This window comes from Mastacembelus armatus, unplaced genomic scaffold (assembly GCF_900324485.2).
Source record: "Mastacembelus armatus unplaced genomic scaffold, fMasArm1.2, whole genome shotgun sequence".
In the NCBI taxonomy this organism is placed as follows: domain Eukaryota; kingdom Metazoa; phylum Chordata; class Actinopteri; order Synbranchiformes; family Mastacembelidae; genus Mastacembelus; species Mastacembelus armatus.
In genome coordinates this window covers 748,727-773,341 of record NW_022872853.1, presented here as the reverse complement: position 1 = coordinate 773,341, position 24,615 = coordinate 748,727, and the positions used below count along the sequence as shown (strand labels likewise).

Here is a 24,615-nt window from a genome sequence, read left to right as displayed (position 1 = left end):
ACTTTATTCTTTTACTAGTGAGGGACCAGGCACCGTGTTCAACACCCCCCACTGTGTCGTTTTAATTAGTCATTTATTCAGATTAAGGTAAATATCTAAATGTATAAATACACAGACACTAATGAATCTTATGGTTTTAATAATATTTGCTCCTGAATTTATTTCATATATTTGATAATATCCAGCCTCATATCAACAGTCTGACCCCATGTGTTTTACATATTTACATGAGAGTTTAACACAAACCAATCAGGGGTCCTCCCTAAAAACCTCAGTCCACCTTAACGATCAGTCTGTTTTCTTAACAACGAGCAGATTTCAGGCAAATCCTGAAAGTCCTTAACTTGGAGACACGACTTAAATAAAACACAGATGAACCTACAGATTCTGTTCTCGTTGCTGATAAACCCGGAAAAGCAACTTATGCCTAAACACTTTGTCTCAGAATTTATTGGTGGGGAGTTTTCACTTTGGTTAAGCGCGCTCCCGCGAGGTGCAGGCGCATCGGGGCAGGCAGGCAGAACTCGGCATAACACCGGACTCTGCGCTGTTTTTTGTCTCGGTGGGCTCATCCAGTTCTCAGTGAGGGGGTCGGGACCAGTAGAGCTCTCCCTCCCAGTGTGCCTCCCCCATCTCTCTCTCTGTGCCTCCCAGTCTCTCTCCAGACTTTGGGCGGCTTTGCGCGTCAGCGGGGCGCAGTTTAGTTTTTTGGTGAAGTGGCTTTGGAGTCAAACTTTGAGCGCGACTAAAAGCTGAAAGACAGAACCGGACTCGGCGGGGGACAATGATCCTGCAGTGGGACCAGCTGCCGCTCCAGGGAAACTAATGTGAGTCCTCATCAGAAATGTGTTGGTGCTGATGTTGGAGTTTTTCCTCCTTAAATCCGGTTTGATCGTTTCCAAAAGTTTCTCAGTGATCGAACTTTAAATCATCCTGACGCTGCAGCTCAGTTTCTGTGACTCAGATGACGCTGTGATGTCAAAGTCATTAAAACATTTGAGCTTTTAATTAGTTTTAATGAGGCGGATCAGGGGACACGGACTCAGAAACGACTTTTTCTGTTTGTCCTTCGAAGCCCGGAGCTGAGCTCTTCCCTGGAAAGGTCCGTTTCCATGATGCTGTTGGCTGCCTATAGCTGCATGTGTTTACAATCTAGGACCCGCTTCTCTCCTGCAGGAACTGGGTTACTGGGGGATCAGCTCTGGGCTGTAGGACTATATTAGATCGCCTTATGTTGGTAAAGATCATAGATCCCTGACAGGGCTGAGCCGAGGACTAACCAAAACCAGAGAAGTCAGATTTTCAGTCCTCACGTTTAAATTACTTTTTCCCATCAGTCTAAACTCAGATTTCAGCAGCGAGAAAAGTCTGGTCTTGTCTCCGGTGGTTGAACAGACTCAGGCTGATCAGAGCAGGAAGAGACTGATCTGTCCTTATGTTCAGGTCGGGATGAGCCGGAGTCTGGAGCAACGTGGAATAACGTGTTAATGGGAGTGAAGCCACTGCAGATGTTGTTTTGTATTTGTTGGACTGTGTGTTTGGATCAGGGGGTTTCTGTCCGAATATTTTGTTGGGTTGAACTTGAAATGTCTAAAAACCTGCGGATGGAACAAAAACTGCTCTTCCTGCTGCTTCTCTTGGGTTAAATCATTTTCATCAAAGCTGAAATTGTTCGTCAGGTGATTGTCAGCAGGTTCGGAGGGTCTGACTGTGTTTTCAGGATGTTGGCACATTGTGAAAAGTTGGTCTCTGCAGTGTCGATTGAGGGCAGAAGCTGAAGGTTTACAGGTGGAGGCTCGGCTAATAAAAGACAGAAGCTGTTTGAGCCATGAAGGCCAGAATGAAAAGCCGCCGATGGAGGTCTGAGGGTGACGTGGTTTGATTGAGCTGGAGGGGAAGATAGGATCTCTCCACCTGCAGGGCTAGTTTGGTCCTGATGACGTTCACATTCATTTTCCTGGTGCAGGAGTGACAGCTCCTCATCTGATCATCCAGCTGGTGCACGTGCAGCCTGATCAGGAAAAGGTCCCTGGTTAAGGTGAACTCGTCCTGTTCGGTTTGTTCCAGTGTGGGACGGTTAGGATCCAAACCCATCAACGAACAAACACTGCGTTCAGAGAAGTCTGTCTTCGGTCAGCAGTTGGTTGGTCACAGGTTGTGTCAAAGGTCACTGTTTTCCATCAGGGCTGCAACACCCGACTGTTTTAACAATGGATTTTATAGATCAGTTTTCCGTACACAGCAGAGTCGTCGTCTTTACAGTTTGCAGATGCTGAGTGGTCTAACGTTGTTCTAAGTGGTCGGAAGGTTGTGACTCGTCCTGTGAATGTGACAAAGAACCTGAAGGTTCTGGAAAGTGACAGAAATTGAGTTTTATGGGAGAGAGGGGGGGTCGGACGCAGTTTGACGGAGGACTCTCCCTGGGTTGACTCTGAGCAGGGACACGGGACAGAAACCACGATGTGCAGTAGAAGATCTTTAAGTTCCAAACAGAACGTTTTCTTTACGGTTCCTTCATTTATAAAACAGTCAGTCTGATTTATTTTGTTTCTAATTTCCAGAGAACTTGTACAATCTGTGTCGGTTTAGATGTGAGCAGTGACAGAAGTCTGAGAACCACTGGTCTAAACCACCACATCCAAGTCCTTTCCCTTCATGTAAAGGTGGATTCTGAGTTGTTGCGGTGCGAGGCGGTCTGTGAGAGTCTGACGCCCGGACCTCAGGGCCACAAAATGTCTGACTCGGGGCGGAGGCTTTGCAGGCTGTCGTCCAGCCCTGCAGACGCATGAATCGGGCTCTTTATGTGCTCGTGTCCACGGCCTGGTTCGCTGACCTCGCTCCACTTGTCTCTCACTCCCATTTCCAGGCTGCAGACGGAGGCGGGAGGAGGGGAAACATGGAAACAAGATGCATGACATGACAAAGGGGCGAGTTTTCTTTAATGTCAGGAGCTGCATGAATTTGCATCAGTGGACGCCACAAAAGTGGATGAAGAAATGAAACAGTTCTGTTCCCTGCAGTGTGAAATATTTATGATGAGCACACTGGAGCCTTCGGGCCTCACTCCACCTCAGACCGGTTCCATTTCAGTGTCTTTAATAATTCTGTTGGAATAAACACACAGCTCTCGAAGTGAAGAACATGTTGTTCATGTTTGTGCAGTTATTGATAATATTGGTAACATGATCCTGAATGTTCAGGACGAGTGGACGTCGTGATCTTTGAACATGATGTAAGTAATTTACATAAGCTGTAGTCTAAAACCCAGACCCCAGAGATCAGAGGCTGAAATCCTCAGGGAATGCAGAGACTGTAGGATAAAAACTGAAGGTGACTCCACTGATGAGACTGATCTGCTGTAAGACGGCGTCTCATGGTTCTGGTGTAAGTTTCTGAGTGTGTGATCTGTGGAGAACCAAGTTTATCGGGGTGTTTGTTACGCAGCCTTGGTCTTTGAAAGGAAAACTATTCTTCTGTCATGTGACCTGCAGTACCGTCTGTGGCCACTATGCTAAAATCCCATCCCATGTGGCTGTGTTGAGTAACAGCGCTCTGGGGTTGATGTGAAACAACATTTGTTATTCTTCGCTGAGCAAATCTGAGCTGGAACGCCAAGATCAATAAACATGGTCGGGGGTTTTTAGTTCGATCAGTCCTGGGCTTGAAGTCTGATTCTGGTGTTTTGGAGCCGGAGCCTCCTGAAAGCTGATATTTCTGAGGACAGAACCGCCCCAACCACCTTTAATGGTAGAAAATCTTGAAAAGTTTCACCATAAATAAATATGCAGACAGAAATTGACAGTGGAAACATTCCCCTCCCAGAATAAACACACAGCTTCCTGTCCCTGTGTTTTCTGAAGAAATGAGCTGTTATCTCAGCTCAGAGTCCTTTCTTCTCTCAACTAGACCACAGGGTTTGTTCAGAGATAAAAGCAGCCCCGACCTCACCTCCATTCAAACACCAGGAGATGAACTCGGTGTCAGACGGCCGACAGCTCGCCTGGTCCTCAGGCGTCTTCACAGTATCTGAGAGAGTGATGGACGAGCGGGTCCAAACTGAGCTGCAGCCAATAAAAGATGCAGCAGACCTGTGCACAGCGTGACTCTGCTGACCCCGTCAGTCCTGCAGAGACGGATCTAATAATCTGTGGCTGCTGCAAACATTCATTTCATTTGTAATGAATATGTGGATGATTTTATGACGAACTGATCAATTATTTAGTTTGGAAAGTGTCAGTTGGTCCAAAATAATCTCTTGAAATGTCTTTTGTCCACAGCCCAACGTTATTCTGTTAATAATCAGTCAATATTTTCATTTGTGCTGCAGGAGAAATGTGCAGTAAAATGTGTAGACGTGGGAAGTTGCATAAAAAGAAAAGACTCTTGTTGTTGTCCCTCGGTCTCTGCAGGGAGTCCTGTACAGGCGGAGGAGGACGAGGAAGGTGGAGGCTCCGTCTCGTCGTCCCAGTCCTTCTGCTGTGGATGATCCTACACAAGCACGGTAGGAACCAGCTCGGCCATCTGGGCCCTTTCTACTCTGGGACCAGTATGAGCTCTAAAAAAAATAAGTTGCTCTCACAGCCGTTGACGTGATGAACAGGTGGAGACTTTTGGTTTGTCTTTGCTGGAGTTTCATCAAAACGGACCAAACATCCATTTCACATAGACAGGATGTTGAGCTTTCTGTAAAGTGAGGGTGTTTCTTTAAAGTGAGGGCATTGAGGGCGTTTCTTTAAAGTGAGGGCGTTTCTTTAAAGTGAGGGCATTGAGGGCGTTTCTTTAAAGTGAGGGCTTTTCTTTAAAGTGAGGGCGTTGAAGGCGTTTTTTTAAAGTGAGGGCGTTGAGGGCATTTCTTTAAAGTGAGGGCGTTTCGTTAAAGTGAGGGCGCTGAAGGCGTTTTTTTAAAGTGAGGGCGTTTCGTTAAAGTGAGGGCGTCTCTTTAAAGTGAGGCCGACTCTTTAATGTGAGGGCGTTTCGTTAAAGTCAGGGCGTTTCTTTAAAGTGAGGCCGTTTCGTTAAAGTGAGGGCGCTGAAGGCGTTTTTTTAAAGTGAGGGCGTTGAGGGCGTTTCTTTAAAGTGAGGGCTTTTCGTTAAAGTGAGGGCGCTGAAGGCGTTTTTTAAAGTGAGGGCGTTTCGTTAAAGTGAGGGCGTCTCTTTAAAGTGAGGCCGTTTCGTTAAAGTGAGGGCGTTTCTTTAAAGTGAGGGCTTTTCGTTAAAGTGAGGGCGCTGAAGGCGTTTTTTTAAAGTGAGGGCGTTTCGTTAAAGTGAGGGCGTCTCTTTAAAGTGAGGCCGTTTCGTTAAAGTGAGGGTGTTTCTTTAAAGTGAGGGCTTTTCGTTAAAGTGAGGGCGCTGAAGGCGTTTTTTTAAAGTGAGGGCGTTTCATTAAAGTGAGGGCGTTTCTTTAAAGTGAGGGCTTTTCGTTAAAGTGAGGGCGCTGAAGGCGTTTTTTTAAAGTGAGGGCGTTTCGTTAAAGTGAGGGCGTCTCTTTAAAGTGAGGCCGTTTTGTTAAAGTGAGGGCGTTGAGGGCGTTTCTTTAAAATGAGGGCGTTTCGTTAAAGTGAGGGCGTCTCGTTAAAGTGAGGGCGTCTCTTTAAAGTGAGGGCGTTTCGTTAAAGTGAGGGCGTTTCGTTAAAGTGAGGGCGTCTCGTTAAAGTGAGGGCGTCTCTTTAAAGTGAGGGCGTCTCTTTAAAGTGAGGGCGTCTCTTTAAAGTGAGGGCGTTTCGTTAAAGTGAGGGCGTCTCTTTAAAGTGAGGCCGTTTCGTTAAAGTGAGGGTGTTGAGGGCGTTTCTTTGAAGTGAGGGCGTTTCATTAAAGTGAGGGCGTTTCTTTAAAGTGAGGGCATTGAGGGCGTTTCGTTAAAGTGAGGGCGTCTCTTTAAAGTGAGGGCGTCTCTTTAAAGTGAGGCCGTGTCGTTAAAGTGAGGGTGTTGAGGGCGTTTCTTTAAAGTGAGGGCTTTTCTTTAAAGTGAGGGCGTTTCTTTAAAGTGAGGGCATTGAGGGCGTTTCTTTAAAGTGAGGGCTTTTCTTTAAAGTGAGGGCGTTGAAGGCGTTTTTTTAAAGTGAGGGCGTTGAGGGCATTTCTTTAAAGTGAGGGCGTTTCGTTAAAGTGAGGGCGCTGAAGGCGTTTTTTTAAAGTGAGGGCGTTTCGTTAAAGTGAGGGCGTCTCTTTAAAGTGAGGCCGACTCTTTAATGTGAGGGCGTTTCGTTAAAGTCAGGGCGTCTCTTTAAAGTGAGGCCGTTTCGTTAAAGTGAGGGCGCTGAAGGCGTTTTTTTAAAGTGAGGGCGTTGAGGGCGTTTCTTTAAAGTGAGGGCTTTTCGTTAAAGTGAGGGCGCTGAAGGCGTTTTTTTAAAGTGAGGGCGTTTCGTTAAAGTGAGGGCGTCTCTTTAAAGTGAGGGCGTTTCGTTAAAGTGAGGGCGTTTCTTTAAAGTGAGGGCTTTTCGTTAAAGTGAGGGCGCTGAAGGCGTTTTTTTAAAGTGAGGGCGTTTCGTTAAAGTGAGGGCGTCTCTTTAAAGTGATGCCGTTTCGTTAAAGTGAGGGTGTTTCTTTAAAGTGAGGGCTTTTCGTTAAAGTGAGGGCGCTGAAGGCGTTTTTTTAAAGTGAGGGCGTTTCGTTAAAGTGAGGGCGTCTCTTTAAAGTGAGGCCGTTTTGTTAAAGTGAGGGCGTTGAGGGCGTTTCTTTAAAATGAGGGCGTTTCGTTAAAGTGAGGGCGTCTTGTTAAAGTGAGGGCGTCTCTTTAAAGTGAGGGCGTTTCGTTAAAGTGAGGGCGTCTCGTTAAAGTGAGGGCGTCTCGTTAAAGTGAGGGCGTCTCTTTAAAGTGAGGGCGTCTCTTTAAAGTGAGGGCGTCTCTTTAAAGTGAGGGCGTTTCGTTAAAGTGAGGGCGTCTCTTTAAAGTGAGGCCGTTTCGTTAAAGTGAGGGTGTTGAGGGCGTTTCTTTGAAGTGAGGGCGTTTCATTAAAGTGAGGGCGTTTCTTTAAAGTGAGGGCATTGAGGGCGTTTCATTAAAGTGAGGGCGTTTCGTTAAAGTGAGGGCGTCTCTTTAAAGTGCGGGTGTTTCGTTAAAGTGAGGGCGTCTCTTTAAAGTGAGGGCGTCTCTTTAAAGTGAGGCCGTGTCGTTAAAGTGAGGGTGTTGAGGGCGTTTCTTTGAAGTGAGGGCGTTTCATTAAAGTGAGGGCATTTCTTTAAAGTGAGGGCATTGAGGGCGATTCATTAAAGTCAGGGCGTTTCTGTAACGTAATCAGGAAGTATGCAGGTGACATTCCCAGATTCCTGCAGGTGGGCTTAAGGTTGCAGGAACCATAAATGACACGACAACCACAGAAAGAAGTCCGTCTGTTAATGGGAACAGCTGTGAGAGCAACCGCAGGAACAGAACGGACTTTATAAAGGAATAAAATCAGTAGCTTCCAGCTGTAAATGAATTGGGAGTAGTTAAATCTAATGATTTGAAGTAAATTCCTCCAGTCTTTATGTCCCATTATATGGAGATATTAAAGCTACAGGCACATTCCATTAGTTTATTATATGAAATGCAGAAAGTTCAGTACTTTCTGTGGCTTTAATGAGGAAAATGTAATTAAATGTGATTTTCCAACGTGTTTCCGATGATTAAACTGGGCAGTTACTGCTCCCTCTTTTCATTTGTGCTGCTTTTGCCTTCATGTTTTGTTCATTCCTGTCATGTTTTCTCTGTTTTCTGCTGTTGGATAAAAACTGTCGTTTTATTTTGAAAAGAATTCAGTGACCACACAGGAATGATCCTAAAACCCATCTGAGCACTTCTCAGAACACAGAAAACCAGTATCCAGATCTAGAAAAAGTTTCCTCAGCGTTTTTATCTGACAGCAGTGATTCATGATTTCCATCTTTCATTTGTGACTTTTCTTCTTCCCATGTTTCCATCCCCCATCGCTCATTTCCTCTTTCTTCATCCCACTTTTTTCCTCATGTTTTCCGTCTCCGAGCTCGAGCCTGTCTCCTTTTCTTCACGCTGCCATTAACAGAAGCTCGAGTCACGAGTCCTGAACGTCTGCACTCAGATATCATTCACGTTCATTCACGTTCATTCACGTTCATTCACATTCATCTGGCCGACTGATCAATAGATGTATTGATCCCGGTTTATTGTTCAGTTCAGTTTGATCGTTCATGTCTCTGCCTGATGTTTGGTTTGTTGGATCACTTGTTTGTTTGTTGTGTTTGTGCAGTAACTGGACATTTATTGTTTCATTAAAACTGTATTTTAACGTTAGCAGTCGCTCTGTCTCTGCCAAAAGTATGTGGACAGCCAAGGAGCCGTGTTGAGCCGCTGCAGCAGCCTCCTCTCTTTCCACCTGGTGCTGGACCTGCTGCAGGACTTTACTCAGACACACGAGCTTCGGTGAAAGTGAGGCACGCTGATTTCAGTGCACTGGGTCACTGACGTGCTGAAACAGGACAGGAACCGTCCACATACCTTTGTCCATGTTACGTTTTATGGTTTCCCTCAATCGGAGCTGCGATAGGAGACGAGTGGAGGTGCAGCAAGGAGCGTGGGAAGAAAGAGGCACAGACAGATTTTTGGCTCTTGCTCTTTTCTACATTTTTGCCAATAAAACTCACAAAAATGAAAAATGAAAAAATAGAAACTGAAGGATCTGGACAGATGGCACGGAGGGAGGGAGTGTGTGTGTGTGTGTGTCAGTCAGTGTGTGTCAGTCAGTGTGTGTCAGTCAGTGTGTGTGTGTGTACTTGATGTATTTTCCATACGCAACCACCAGCCTCAGGCCAAACCAAGCAGTTCACACACTCGTAAAGTTCCCAGCAGGACTAAACCACAACACACACACAGGTTAGCTGTGTGTGTGTGTGTGTGTGTGTGTGTGTGTGTGTGCGTGTGTGTGTGTGTGTGTGTGTGTGTGTGTGCGTGCGTGCGTGTGTGTAATGGTTGCAGTTTCAGTGGATAAACTAAAGGTTTGAACGGTGTCGGACCTGGAAACTGGGTTTGACTAGTGTCTATGTGATTGAACCAAGCTCACGGCTCCAGTCTCATCCAGTCAGTAGATTTGTTTACAATCGTTCTTCTTCTCTTCATCATAAATGTGACATAAAGGTCAAAACCCGTCACACATGTGACTCCCACAGAGCAAATACCTGAAATGACAGCAGGTCCAGAGGTCAGACAGACACACTGAATACTCAGGTGCTTTACGCTGCAGCGGGTTGCCATGTTTGGTTGCATTTTATCTGTAAATGATTTTCCAATAAATGTTATCAGTATTAATTCACTGGCTCTGTTCATATCTGCCTTAATCAGCAGACTGTGGTTCCTTTAGACCATGAGGAATCAATATGGGCCTCAGCACTTAGTGGTTCTCAAGCATGTGACCAATGCGGCGTGAGAACGTGGCTCTGCAAACAACACAGAATACTGAAGAGAGAAATCGTGTTTTATTGTACTTGGACATAAAAACCATTCGAAGGTTGAATTTGGCAGAACACAGGACTGAGGGAGCACAAACCCAGAGACTGGGGCAGATTTTTCAGTTTGAGGTTGATTTGAATGTGAAACTACAAGTTGATGGTGGAGTGACAGTGAATCTGTCCTGGACCAGCCGCCTCCCTCAGCCCGTCCTGCTGGAAGCGAATGAGGGGGTGGGTTTATGAGCATATTTCATCGGCCCTCCTTCCCTCAGCTGCTCATTCTTCTCCCACTAAATTGCTTTGTGTGTTTCTGAATCGTCTTTTGTTTGTGTGTTTACAACTGAAGGTGTGTGTGTGTGTGAGGTGAGCAGTTGGTTTGCTCCCGCTGACAGCAGGTGGCGCTACCTTTCCTGTGGCCTCATTAAGGCCCTGTCACTAAATGAGCTGCAGATGAAACAGTAGAAACGTAGGAAACCTGATGGGAAAATTCGGTCCATGTCTCCACTCACATCAGTTTTGGTCCAGTTTTCAGTCAGCTGGATGGAAAGCCTTGGTTTATTTGTTCTTTTCTCGGCTCCTTCGTGTTAACTCTTGTTTGATTTGTCTCTTGGTTTCCCTCCTGTGGATGGAGCTTCGTTTCCTTTGCTTTGTCTTTGAAGGTTGGAGCTGTGACAGAAAAATGTCCATCACCGCCCTTCATTTAAAGCTGCAGCCGCTTAGCTTAGCTTAGCTTAGCTTAGCTTAGCATAAACGATAACTTAAAACGTCGCTGTTTCTAATGTTTAAAACTCAAGTGTGTAAAAGACTTTGTGGTTTTGTGGCGGATGGTTCATATTTCTGGATTTTCTATTGAGGTGATGGTGAAGAAGCAGCAGGGAATCAGAGACGGGGACGACATGAGTCCGAATCTTCAGCTGAAACCAAACTGAAGGATTTTGTTGCCGACTGCTGTTGTTGATTTGAGCGGCTGCTTTAAAGTGAGGGTGGTGGCTGCTTCATTTGACTGGTTCAGGGTTTCAGTCTGAGTCCGACGGGATGGAATCACAAAGTGAACGTTTCACCCTGTGGCTCATGATGATCCACTTTCAGCTGGTTTTTCTGTTCGTTCCATCCTTGTGTGTCAGACTCGCCTCCTCTCTTCTTCTTCTCTCTCCTCCCGTCACCTCCTCCTCCCCCTCGGATGCCACTTTTGATTATCTCCTACTGACAGACGAGGGTGAGGAGAGCGGGGAGTTCCAGCACCTGGGACACTGAGTCAGCGCTCACCTGCTCAGTGTGGCTCCTCCCACTGGGCCCTGGGTGTCCCCTGTAGTAGTTGTGTTCCTGCGGAGCTGATCTGTGCTGTGTTCAGGTGCATCATCACGTTTGTAGAGTTTACAGCAGACTGGGGAAAATGTCTGGAGGTTTGTGCACGAGGGCAGTGTCACGCTAACGCAGGACACAAACCGTCGACCACAGCTGGACCTGAGGGGTCGCTGTGTTTTCCAAACGTCCACCATATGTGGCCTGTTCCAGTTAAAGTGCTGCAATAGTTTCCAGGGTTTCTGTAAAGCTGAGCCCACTGTGTGTCTGACGGAGCAGAAACTGGACATGCTGCTGGTTCTGTCTTCCCCTGTCACACGGGACAAAACGTGAACGTCTGTTTTATTATTTGTAAAATGACTTCAGTTGGTTTTTGTACACGCTCAGTTATCACAGTTTGTGCTGTTCGTCATGTTGAGCCTCAGCGGGTTTCCCACTGGGCTTTGAGGCGTCTTGGAACAGATGTGAGACGATGTTTGAGCGGGATCCTGGTGTGTGGTCTGGTCCACGGAAATAAACCCATAAACGTCCAGAACGGACTGAGCGTTTATGAAATCTCAGTGTTGGCTCATTAGACAATAACCCTGAAGAGTTTCTCTCCAATTTGTAAAGTCCCTTTTGTCCTGGTTGTAATTTGAAGAGCTGCTCACTGAATCTGATTTCTTTGTTGTCGGACTCACACCGAGCACAAAGACATTCTTCCATTTCAGCCACTACAGGAGGCTGCTGTACTCTCTCTTGGCAGGAAGGACAGAAGGAAAGCAAAGGAGGGGCTCAAGAAAGAAAGCCGAGGAGAGATAAGGGCAGGGGGCAGCAGGAGAAAGAGGAATGAACGAGGGAGGACGGAGGAATTCAAGTAAAGAATGTGAGAGAAACGCTGGAAAGGACAGAAAAGAGAGAAGGGCAGGTTGATGGAAGCCGACTGATCCGCAGGATTAATGTCAGACAGGAGGTTTTTAGTGGCAGCACAGGGATGGTCACTGGGTTTCACACATGGTGGGACAGAGTTTAAGTTTTAAAAAATCCTTTCCACCTTTTTGACTCAACTCCTGTTTCCTGGCACTTTGTCAAACTTCCCAACCTCAGAGTCAGAGCAGGTTTGCTGCTTCATCCAGACGACTCTGACCTTTGTTACTGTTGGACTCAGTGTGGGGTTTTCTGCTTAGAGGATTGGCTAAAGTAAAATTCGTACATCTGGACGACTGACAAACCACCAGAACTGCAAAGCAACTTTCTTTTTTACAGATGTTTAAAAACTGAGGCCTTCACGTTGGGTCAGATCAGGTCCACTGTGTGGAGGCAAACGGGTGTTTTCAGTCAGGTCTTTATGAACTGGCTCTGTAACAGCAGAGGTCAGTCAACGACACTGCAGGTCTAGTGAACTTCACTGGTGTTGGTTTGTCTCTCTGTCTGGACTGTTGACTGGGACTGTGTTTTCGGACTGGAAGAGAGGTTCCAGAAACGTCTATGTGACGTAAACACAGGTAGTCTGCACAGTCCAGCCAGTCCGGTCTGCACAGTCCAACCAGTCCGGTCTGCACAGTCCAGTCTGTCTTCAGGCTGTAATTATGTGTGTGCATGAAAAGCAAAACCCACAGCTCAGTGTATCTTAGGAATCACGTCCATATCAGACAATTCTGCACCTTGTTGTCGTGAGGTGGACGTTGCCGTGGAGCAGGAGGTGTGTGTGTGCGTGTGTGTGTGTGTGTGTGTGTGTGTGTGTGTGTGTGTGTGTGTGTGTGCGCGCAGCATGTCAGAGGTTTTAATTTAGTGTATCCATGAGCTCTCCCTAACCTGGACCAGTCTGCTGTGCGCAGGTACTGTAGACAATGTTTCTGCTGGATGAGAAGGAAACATCACCTCTGAGGAGAAAACCTGGACCTTCTGTGTTTGAGACCACGATGCTCATTAGAAGTTTGAGACCATGATGCTCATTAGAAGTTAGTTGTGTCAGAATTCTGCCTCGTCTGACTTTTATGACTCTACATCAGGTCTGAGTGAAGAAAAGATCCTCTTCCCTGCTCCCTTCACTCCTTTACTCGTGTTCCAGTTGTTGCTGCTGCTTTTAAAAAGCGCCACACTGGCAGAACCGCAGCGCAGCCAAACTCCCGCCTCCCACGTCAGCTCGGAAACAAAAGCCTTTTGTTTCCCGCCTCTGTCGGACGGCTCAATGAACAGTAGTTTGGCTTGGAGCTTCAGCGCCCCCTCGGACACAAACGTACCCACATGTCGGGCATCTAGTCAGGGTCTGTTCAGGCTTTCTGCTGCAAACATCTGCATTCCTTTAGCATTTCAGAAAACGACTCGGTCGCTCCCTTCCCTCATTTTAGCCTCTGTCCTGGGGAACAGACACGTAGGACAGAAAACTGTTTCTGGTCTAACTGTAGAAATCAGAGTCCATTTTGCATTGAAAGACACTGAAACAGGAAATCCTTTCTCTGAGCTGAGTTGTTCCATATTTAAGAAAACGTTGGCTGAAAGCAGCTCAGTGAGAGGCCATAAACATGTTTACATACAAGGTTCTCCATTGTTCCCCTTCTCATTTGTAAATCATGAAATTCTTTGCTTTTTATGAAGCAGAACATGAAGCTCTATCTGTGGCAGAAACCTGGACATCCCACCGCCTGTTTAGCAGCGTTTTATTGTGAAAGGTGAACGTCAGCTCACACAGGGACAGAGTTAAACTGTAAAGACACTTTTCCTGCTCAACATCCAGCTGACTGTGGTCCTGGTCTGTGTCCCGCACCCTCAGGACTTGATGTTGACCAATTCAGACTACCGCCCCCTGCTGGTATGGAGAGGTATTTACTCTCAGCACATTTAGGACGTACGTGCTGATTGGCTGTCAGGTGGAGTCTGTGTGGTGCGTTCAATGACATTTTTTGGTCCAGACGAAGGCGACGCTCAGACACTGTTGGTTCTTTGCAGTCGGACTCTGCCCTTAGATGTCACCTACACCTGGACTAGCTTTGGACAACGCATGAGTTAAACATTAATGAAACGAGCTGGTGCTCATGAATGTAGTTAATCGGTGCTGACGAAGCCTCGTGTTGAAAAAGGAGCAGTCAGCTGTTTAACTCGTGTCTTGTGAGGGCTCGAAGAGAAACGGGTCTGAAGGAACAGAACAAAAGCCTAACTCAAGTCCACTAACAGCCACTAACAGACTTGTGAAGTCCACAATTACAGAAGAGACGTGAGACACAGACCCTAACCTGAGTCTAACCTGGACCCCAAAACTCAGTGAGAACCTCTGGTTTAAGTCTGAGAAACTGAGGACTGGTCCTCACAAAGCTAGAAGGACAGGTCCACACAGGTCATTAGCTGCAGCTCGTTAGTGTTTCACACATCGAACACATGTCGATAATTAAAGTGAGTCGTCTGCATCAGGCTGGTTGTGTCACATGATGTGTCAGGGAGTGTGGGAGTGTGTAATGTAGCTTCTCACACACACACACACACACACACACACACACACACACACACACACACACACACACACACACACACACACGCAGAAGCCAATAAAACAGCAGGTCATCCCAGTAGCCTGTGCCCAAACTGATCTCACCTCTTCCTGTGTACAAACACACACACACAGCAGTTGTTCAGCCAGAGGAGGAGGTTTGCTCATAGGTTCGTAAAACACAAACAGATGTTGGGTCCAGGTCTCTGCTGTCCTGGTAAAAACCTGCCCTGACCCACGGTGTCTGGGTACTGTGGCAGCTGCTCTACGTTCAGTGACGTTAGGTGTCTTCAGGGCTCAGCAGATGTTTCATGGATCTGGTTGGAGGAAGGTCCCCGGGTCTCATGGGTCTGAGGACGATCACAGCTCAGATGCTGTTCTCTGGTTCTCTGCCGGCACAACAGGAACCACGACTGATGTAGTGTGCTCTGATTGGTCGAGCACTGAGCCAATGAAGCAATCACTAGAGTTCACTGTCAGGTTCTGGTCCTTCTGGTGGGGCACATGCAAACAGATTAACCCTCATCCATCCAGCTGTTTGCTCGTTTGTTCCAGAGGTTGTGGGGAACAAGAGGAAGCAACAGGTTTAGTGAAACCTGGTTCCTTTGTTGAAGGAATCAAACTGGAAGGTCTTCAGAGATTCAGAGAGGCTGAGCTTCTCTCACCTGTAACAGAAGTAAACCAGAGCGACACATCGTCTGTGTGTGTGTTAGTGTGTGTGTGTGTGTTAGTGTGTGTTAGTGTGTGTGTGTGTCTGTGTGTAATGGTGGCAGAATCACTGCTGGCACCGTGAAGGCAGCAGCTTGTCACATATTCGATGGGAGACGTTTCTGCCATTAATTAATTTGCAATGTTAAAATTTCATGAACCTGACAGTTTGTTTCCTGTGTGTGTGTCTGTGTGTGTGTGTGTGTGTGTGTGTGTGTGTGTGCGTGTGTGAGAGAGAACTGGCTTGCAGTGTAAAATCAAGGCCAAGTCCAAGTGAATTAAATTGAATTTATTCACAGAATCTGTGTTGGAGCCTGAAGTTCTCAGCAGATGCTGCTGACAAACTAAAAATGTTATTTTATTGTGATGGACCAGTTAGAGAAACCAGTGGAAAGCTGAGGGACACTACATGATCCTGTTCATTTGTCTCTTCGCTCCTTTGACTTTCCATCAGGGAAAAATCTCAGTTCATCCACTTTTTGTTCTGTAGCAAAACTTTCCCATCAGCCCCAGCTTTGTGCTTAGTGCTAATCAGCATGCTAACCCACAGAATTAAGAAAGTTGTGTTTGTGCTCTGTGGTGCTCCCACCTGAGCAGCTGGACCTCACATCCTGTACGATAAACGCCAGCGTCTGCTGTCGACCTGCTGCTCTAATCAGATCACCGTTATTTCCCACAGGCGGATATCAGCACCGTCATATTTGCATCGTGGGCTTCCTCTCTGCTGTTTCCTGATTGGTGCACACACTCACACCTGACCTGTGTCGGTTGTCTTATCAGCTGCCACTCATCAATGAACCAAATGAGGAAGCTGCTGACACAGTTCACACCAAACGAACCTACTGTCCTCAGGCTGCTTCTCCAACCTGCAGGTCAGACAGTAAAAATCACCGTCAGGCTGGAATCAAATTCTAAATGTGACGGTGTTAGAGCTCAAACCACAAATTATTGTCAGTATGTCAGACGTGGTTCTGCACTAAAATGTCCCATGGGCACTGACGTTATTCGCTAATGCTGATCAGCGATGTCACATAGATGAAGTAAGAACTGTGGTGGAACAGAGGGGGACCTGTGACCTGTCCAGGGTGTACTCCTGCCTTTCACCCAAAGAGAGCTGGGATAGGCTCCAGTAGATCCCTGAGACCCTGGTTAGGATTAAGGGGGTATAGATGATGGATGGAACAGAGGAGTAACGTTCCACTGATGTTGGGCCCAGGTCTCCAGGATTAGTTGGTGTACCTGTAGGAACTATTTCTTTAGCGGCTAAAGGAGAACAGATGGTAAAAACTGCATGAAGATGTTGAACTCTGACAGTGCCCGTCTGTACGCAGTAGTAATGCAGGACAGATGCAGGGGCTGGTTTTCTGGGTCTACAATGGTCCTCAGTGTTCCAGGTGCCACAGCGCTCCTTCTGTGGTTAAAACACCTCAGGGTCCAAACAGCACTGGTCTGTTCATTGATTGCACAGTCAGCACAACACAGGGTTTAAGAGAATCTCACCTGGTCTGTTTGTGTACACGATCCACTGTCCCACCAAAGACCAGAGCTCACATCCACAGTCCCGTGGTTTGGTTCAGCTCAGAGGAAGATGGAGGTTCTAGTTCATGAAGCTGGACTCATGAAGGCTGAACTGATGTTATGGTAGAAAACAAACACACTGATTACTTTATTGATATCTTCAGTTTAATGTAAATTGACATTGTTTCCTTGTCATGTAAATGTAAAATGTGATCTGGTCACAGTTTCCTTCTAATGTTTTGCATAAACTCTGAGAGTCAGAAAAACGTGAGCCGACTAACACACCCTAGTCTTTGCTTACGCTGTTGGCAGTCGAGCTGCATTATGGGTAATGTAGGTGCCAGGTTTAGTAAGGCGTAAACATGGGGTAATGAAAAAAACTGTCTGTGGTTCTGCTGCATCAAGTTCGTGGCACAGTGGATTGTTCCTTTAAAGCTGGGCTCACCAACTGTGGTCCACTGCTGATTACCTGGATCACGTGTGTTCAGCCAATCAGAACCCGGAAGGGCAGGATTGTTAAAAACAAGGAGGGTAGCAGATCTCGAGGACCAGGGTTGGTGAGTCCAGCTTTAAAGGAACAATCCACTGCTTTAACGCCAACTTCCTGTTGATGAGGTACGAGCTGTAACGGACGAGCACTGAGGAAGGTTTCAGTCCTCATAGTGTCTGGGATGGAGTTTTTTCCAAAGAGCTCTGCTCACAGGTCACACAGAGGTCATGGGTCACAGAGGACCGTTATAGAGCAGTGAGTTTGGCCTTTAAATACTTGCTCTAACTGTACAGCTGAAGAGAAACAGCTCAGGACCACGTCTGACATGTTTTCCTGCTGAGGCTCAGCTCTGTTTGCCTTAGATCCAGCTGTCTCAGGTTCACAGCCTCCAGACCGGACTGCAGACCGGACTCAGGCGAGAGCACAAAGACAAACATGAGGCTGTGCTGAGAGGCAGCTTTTAGGCTGAAGCTGAAGCTGATCAAGTACAACAGGATGTTAAATGTTAAAAACGGTGAGAAACTCGAAAACATCTGGAAAACATGGCTGCAGAGTTTTACAGACTATGGAGCTGCCTCAGCAGCTTCTCTCTACGTGGGATTTGTTGGGTTTTGCCTTCGTGCTGTAACATCTCGACGTCCTGTTCGACATATTTCACTGCTGGGACTGAACTGGGTGCAGTGAGGTTCCTGGTTCTGAATGTGGGGAAGTGGATGAATGTGACACCAGTCAAGTTTGTCTTGGATAAGTGAGGGTTAAAGCGCACACACACACACACACGTGCACGTGCACACCGGTGTTTGTGACGTTTCCAGTGCGTTGGCTGTGGTTTTGGCTGTGGCCGAGGCTGAAATCAACGGAGGCCACTGTTACTCGGAGCAAGAGGCGAATCGTTCTTTCCACTTTCCATCTCAGCTGGTCTGTTTTCATTTCGTGTGACGGGCGTTGCAGTCTAACATGATTTATATTTCTAAATCATTCGAACCCAAAAAATCAGAACTCATCACATTAGCTTCACCTCTCAGGTTCAGCACAGAGTCTCAACTGGAACTGGTTATTCAGGGCTGTGGGAGCTGTGCTGGTGGTCACTACAGTGTCTCTGCTGTCTCACATACAGGAAACATATTTTTATCTTTTAAAAATCAAATCTGCCTGATTTTCTTTATAAAAACTGACTTTTCCAAATTTGTTCCTGCATGTGCATGCTTTGTGTTTTGTGGTACTTGAAGGAAACAGGTCTGCTGATGGAGGGTTTTGATGTGATGCTGGAAATGAAGACTTCTGTCTTAATCAGTTTTCTCTGCATTAATTGATTGACTGGGTCCTCTCTGGACTGCTGAACCTTTCGCTAACTGCACAACTTCTCTTGTCCTGTATCCTCTTTCTTTTCTTGCGATTCCTGGAGTGCCATCTTGTCTTCTCTGATCTTGTCCCATTTTTAAAATGGTTTAGTCTTCTGAATCCTTCAAGTCCTCAACACATTTTGATGTGGGGTAACTAACGAGGCTGCCTCTCGCCCGTTTCGACTGTGCTTGTCCTTGAAACCTACTGTACCCACTTACCTTTTGGTTTTACTGGTGGAAGATGTTTACCTCCCTTATCTGTTTTCTCAGGTCTTGTCTTCTCTTCTGATGGTCACTATCCACTTCTTGTCCTGATTCTTTGTGTCCTCGTCTACTAGCATCTTGTCATCTTGTGATATTACCTGTCTGAAAGTTCACGAATGTGTCATCCTTCCATCACCTCCAGTTCTAGGCTGCAGCTCCACAAACTGCAACTTGGTGCTGACGGAGGCCGAGGGGAGAATCACGTCACCCTGCTACCCCCAGAAATACCCCAATTCGCAGGCCTGTAAGTGGACCCTCCAGGCCCCCGTTGGCTTCATCATCCAGCTCTACTTCCTGGACTTTGACTTGGAGGAGGCACCGGGCTGCATCTATGACCGGGTTGTGGTCAACACAGGGAACACCGGCGTTAAGTTCTGTGGTCCGACGGCTAATGGGCTGACGCTGAACTCGACAGGAAATGTGATGGAGCTGTCCTTTAGCTCTGACTTCAGTGTGCAGAAGCGGGGGTTCCATGTTAGCTACCGACACGGTAGGTTCAGGCCCAGACCTGCTGTCCAGGTCTGGGAATTGTTTAGACACAAAGTTAACATCTTAGCCGCTGTAACTCCAGTCAGATTCCTGATAGGAGGAATCTGACTGGAGGTTTGCAGCAGGTGAATGATGCTTTAAAAATAGTCAAGTCTGACTTTTCAGAAAACTGACCAGTATGTCTATTCAGTTTATGTTTCAGAGGCTCAAAGAGGTTTAATGAACCCAGAAGCTGATCATTATTGATTTTACATAACAAATCCCCAACTCTGCCAGACTCACAGACACAGTCAGGGACCAGCTGGTGAACATAGAGGAGCATTTAGCGGCTAAAGAGCCAGAGGTTTCCCTCAGGAGGTGATGGAGACCAAACTCAGAGCTCAAACTGAGGGAACACTGGGCTGAGACTCAGCAGGTGGACAGATGAGATAATCACCTTGGTCTAGATTTGGAAATTAGTATTTTTATGTATATGAGAGCTTCATGTGGAGATTATGGGCTTTTGTCAAACTGTGTTAAGCTAAAAAGGTGCCAGAACATGTTCTACATATTTAGGTTCTAACAAAGATGTTTTGAATAATAACTAAGGAGAGCCAAGCCCAAACTACACATTATAATTTTTACTCTACAACGGGGAAAGATTCATGCAGGTTCTATTTCTACTCAGATGTTCAAAAACTGGTTGATTAGTCCAAATAAACGTTACCTCTGGTGTTTGACTCGGCGTCTATGGTCAGTGACTCAGAACAGTGTTGTCTGTGTGTCTGACAATTTAGCTGTGGCACTCTCCATAAGATCGTGAAGATACGAAGCCCATTAGCAGCAGAACAGGGTGTGTTCCTGGTGTCGTGTTCAGATTACAGTCTAGTCTGCATCAAGCGAAGTGTGTCCGTCAGACATGATGTTAGTGTCCGTTGGTTGTGCAGCTGCTTTGTCAGCAGGAACCACTTCACAGAGATCTGATTTCAGCGTGAACCCACAGAGATCGTTGGTTTCAGCATCTCACACAGCGTCGCAGTCTGAGTGGCGACTCGGTGGCTCTCACACCACCGTTTGGTGTTGCGGTGCATGCTTGCGAACGTGCTTTGTTGCACGTTTTTGAGTGTTTTTGCGTCTGTGCGGTGTTTTTCCATTACACACTGGTTGTTAGTGCTTGTTAGAGCCAGAGTCCTTCTGCTGGGAACAGCTCTGTGACAGTTTCAAAGACACAAGTTGGAAAAATAAAATGTGTGTTTGGGAAAACAACAACAAACAACTTCATGTGGCAGTGACTCAAATATTTATTCAGGATATGAAGCAAACAAAGTTCTGTACACACACATTGGTCTAATTACACTTTTAGAAATATTCAGTGTCAGTTAAAAACAATAATGAAACCATTTAACTTTCCTTCTCTCCTACATCTGCTCCATTTTTCCTTCCACCTCATGTTCTTTATTTATTTTCTCTTCTTAACTTCTCAACTTTTTATTCTACTGTTCTCTCAAGTTGTTTCTTCTTCCCTGGTTTTTGTTGCTAATTTCTTCACATTATTTTCTCCTTTTCTCTATTTCTTTACTTTTTTCTCATCTTTATAATTTGCTTCCTTTTCTTTCTTTCCATCTTTCCCTCCTTCATGCCTCCATGCACTTTCTTCATCTTCTTCCTCTTCCCTCTTCTTCTCTTCCGTCCACCATCTCCAATCTCTTCGGTCCAGTTGCTGTGGCCCTGAGGAACCAGAAGGTCAGCATGTCCAGCAGCGCCAACAGGGTCATCGAGGTCTTCAGATCCACTTCCATACCGACACTCAATCACCTGACCGTCTGCTTTGAGGTGGCGCGTACCAGCCACAAACAGGTATCACACACACAAACAAACAAACAAAACAGGAAGGGCTGATGAAGACTTCCTTTATCTATTAAATACAAATGTCAGTGACTTCAGCTGAAATGACACCATTAAGACTCTGGTCTGCAGAGAAAGGCCCCTGATCCACCTACAATATATTTCTTCTTGAACATTACTTGACAATGAAGTTAAGTGTTAAAGTGTTAAATAACTTGCACACTGAAAAGGAAGTAAGAAGACCCTTGAGTTAAGTTGATCCTGCAGTAACGAAGAGCTGTCTTTGCTCCTGGACAGGCAGAGTGGTTCTTCACCTACTATGACACCCAGGGCAACACAGCGCTGAGTCTGCGCTCCGACCAGAGCGGCATGAAGCTGACGGTGGACAGAGTGGACTGTTCCATTAGCTCCATCATCTCCTCCACTGACTTCACCTCCGCCATGAAGCATTTCTGTGTGCTGTGGACGTCATCGACCGGCCAGGTGGCCGTTTATTTCCACGACACCTACAAGACCCAACCCTGCCACACCTCCAGCGGGCACTTTGTGTTGGGCGGTGGACAGTTCGTGTTAGGAGGTGAGCCCAGGCTTATATTTTCTGAAATCAAATCATTTGTTGAGGTCAAAGAGTTTTTAGTTGTGCAGTTTCATATCCAGGAGGCTTTACCAGTCACAGAGTCATCAGAGTCGGTTTGAAACCAGACTGACTGAGTGAAGATGCAATTCATTCGCTTATATTTCATTTAAATAGGCACAGTATTGTGTTCACTGACCTCTGCTTCAACACAGACAAATTTATCATTTGATTGGTGAGTGTGTCGAATAAAAATTCTGCTTATGGGACAGAATCATTCCATCCAGGAAGAATATGGAAGACTTTTAGATGTGAGGATTTATTACATGTATTTAATTATGACGAAGGTGTTTGTTGACATTTTACAGATGAATTAATAATGAAAATTATTGCTAATTGTTTCTGTCACGAGAAATTAACTTGTAGTGTCTCACCTGCTGATCTAATCGCTCACAAACGACTGAGGATGTTATCAACTGTCGGGTTGTTGAGATGTTTTATTCTGGGCCAAAGTCGTACATGACCGTTCAAACAGCTGACAGTCTGACGAGGCCTGCTGCCTTAAACCCCCTCAGGATAAATGTGATCTTTGGTGGCTGAAAACTGTCCAACGTGTGATGTCTGCGTGCTGTCTGCGTGGCGACTGTGTGCTGTCTGCGTGCTGTCTGCGTGGCGACTGTGTGCTGTCTGCGTGATGTCTGCGTGGCGACTGTGTGCTGTCTGCGTGCTGTCTGCGTGCTGTCCGCATGGCGACTGTGTGCTGTCTGCGTGATGGCTGTGTGCTGTCTGCGTGATATCTGCGTGCTGTCTGCGTGATGTCTGCGTGCTGTCTGCGTGGCGACTGTGTGCTGTCTGCGTGATGTCTGCGTGGCGACTGTGTGCTGTCTGCGTGCTGTCTGCGTGCTGTCCGCATGGCGACTGTGTGCTGTCTGCGTGATGGCTGTGTGCTGTCTGCGTGATATCTGCGTGCTGTCTGCGTGATGTCTGCGTGCTGTCTGCGTGATGTCTGCGTGCTGTCTGCGTGGTGACTGCGTGCTGTCTGCGTGCTCTCTGCGTGCTGTCTGCGTGATGTCTGCGTGATGTCTGCGTGCTGTCTGCGTGCTGTCTGCGTGCTCTCTGCGTGCTGTCTGCGTGATATCTGCGTGCTGTCTGCGTGATGTCTGCGTGCTGTCTGCGTGATGTCTGCGTGCTGTCTGCGTGGTGACTGCGTGCTGTCTGCGTGCTCTCTGCGTGCTCTCTGCGTGCTGTCTGCGTGATATCTGCGTGCTGTCTGCGTGATGTCTGCGTGCTGTCTGCGTGATGTCTGCGTGCTGTCTGCGTGGTGTCTGCGTGCTGTCTGCGTGCTGTCTGCGTGCTCTCTGCGTGCTCTCTGCGTGCTCTCTGCGTGCTCTCTGCGTGCTGTCTGCGTGATGTCTGCGTGATGTCTGCGTGCTGTCTGCGTGATGTCTGCGTGCTGTCTGCGTGCTGTCTGCGTGGCAACTGTGTGCTGTCTGCGTGATGTCTGCGTGATGTCTGCGATCTTTCTGCGTGCTGTCTGCATGGTGACTGCATGGTGACTGCGTGCTGTCTGCGTGCTCAGGGCCAATCAACTTTGACGGGTACATCTACAACCTGCGGCTGTGGGATTACACCATGACGGTGGAGCAGCTCCACGCGTTGACCTGTGGCATGGTGGGAAACATCATCGACTGGGACAGCATCCGCTGGAACATCCCGTCCACCGTGGCCGAGACCGACACCTCGCTCAGCTGCAGTGAGTACAGCAAACACCCACAGTCTGCTGCTGTCTCTAATACTCACTAGAGAACAAATATGGATTCATCCGCCACTGAAAATAGTCCCTAATGCGGTGCGTGGTTAAAGACTACAATGAGCAGCTGATTCAGGACTTACCTCCCTGAGAGCAAAGTAAATGAAACTAATCAAAAACTCAAGAAAACAGTGTTTTATACGATGCAGCAGAAGAGCATCATGTTTCAGCCTGTTACTATCAGGGTGGAAAATTACAACCAGACTTCAGCCAAATTCTGGCCAGTTGTGACTGCAGCTGGTTAGTTCATTGACTCCAGCGACTGGTTTGGCTGCTGACTGATCTTCTGACTCCTGCTCTGTTCTAAAAACCCAGTTGGCTGGTGAGACACACCAGAGCTCATGGTCAAAGTCCTGCACAAACGCAGACATGGTGGTGATTTAAATGTTTTCAAGTTAGTGCGTTTCCTGCGAGGCTTTTCACAGTACTGATTAGCACATTAGCATCAAACGCACATTATGCAGACGCATGCAGGCGCACTGAAGACCTGAACCGAGGTTACATAATGGAGCGATTATTCACTGTGTTTAAATGTTAACCAGAGGAGCCTCTTAGTCCTCTCATGCTGTAAATGAGTGTGTAGCCGCAGGAGGTTAGCCACAGTGGTTTCAGTGTAATTCCTGCCAACGCTGTGCCCAGGAGGCCTGTGTGTGTGTGTGTGTGTGTGTGTGTGTGTGTGTGTGTGTGTGTGTGTGTGTGAGTGTGTGAGTGTGAGTGTGAGTGAACTGACTTCATCTTTTCTCACTCCTTATGAAACGTTATTTGTTGAATGAAATGCTAATGCTAATTGATGGAGGGATGAATTGTGGAGGCAGCCTTGTGTTCGGGTCACTGAAACACAGTATCTTTGATTTTAGTGAAGAAACATCAAATGTCACAGCAAAGAAAATGTGAATTACCGGAAAAGACACAACAGTTTCAGAAGCTGTGACATGTAAAGACGTTAGAGTCGTGATGGGAAAGGTCTTTGTGTCTGATGTTTGTTTTCAGTGAAAAGCTGAAGCTGCTTTAACGGTTCAGGTTGTCCATCCAAACGGTGACTGGTTCTTTGACGCTTGTTACATATTTCTGAGGGATGTGTCTAATTCCTGGACCTTCAGACAACCTTCATGTTGTGCTTGTCTGGCTGTTTGACCCTCCATGTTTAACCCGTGACTGACTGATTGCGTCTGTTCTGCCTGTGAAATTGAACTGACTGTTTGACCTCGTCGTCATTGACTGATCGCTGATCTCTTCTCGTATCACCTGACGACCACTAACCTGTCTGCTTCCCTCACTGCATTCATTTAACTTCTGCTACGCCAACTAGTGGTGAGTGCTGCTAATGACATGCTGTGTGTGTGTGTGTGTGTGTGTGTGTGTGTGTGTGTGTAGCGTGGCATGTGCTAACTGAGCTATGATGCATGGATCTTTAAAATGCTGATAAATGAC

At 46.8% G+C, this 24,615-nt stretch overlaps 1 protein-coding gene across 9 annotated transcripts in view; it reads left to right on the top strand.

The window, feature by feature from the left end:
• The first annotated feature begins 496 nt into the window (after positions 1-496).
• Positions 497-24,615, top strand: part of adgrg6 (adhesion G protein-coupled receptor G6) — a 55,223-nt gene continuing 31,104 nt past the window's right edge. For 3 of the 9 annotated variants that reach the window (XM_026308190.2, XM_026308191.2, XM_026308189.2), the window contains exons 1-6: positions 498-827; positions 4,410-4,501; positions 18,630-18,977; positions 20,673-20,812; positions 21,098-21,377; positions 22,954-23,127. In XM_026308190.2, the coding sequence (XP_026163975.1) occupies positions 826-827; positions 4,410-4,501; positions 18,630-18,977; positions 20,673-20,812; positions 21,098-21,377; positions 22,954-23,127 (1,036 nt within the window). In that variant the 5' untranslated portion in view covers positions 498-825. Of the gene's footprint in view, positions 828-4,409; positions 4,502-18,629; positions 18,978-20,672; positions 20,813-21,097; positions 21,378-22,953; positions 23,128-24,615 lie in introns of all 9 variants that reach the window. The other 6 variants (XM_026308195.2, XM_026308193.2, XM_026308198.2 and 3 more) reach the window with 4 other exon arrangements.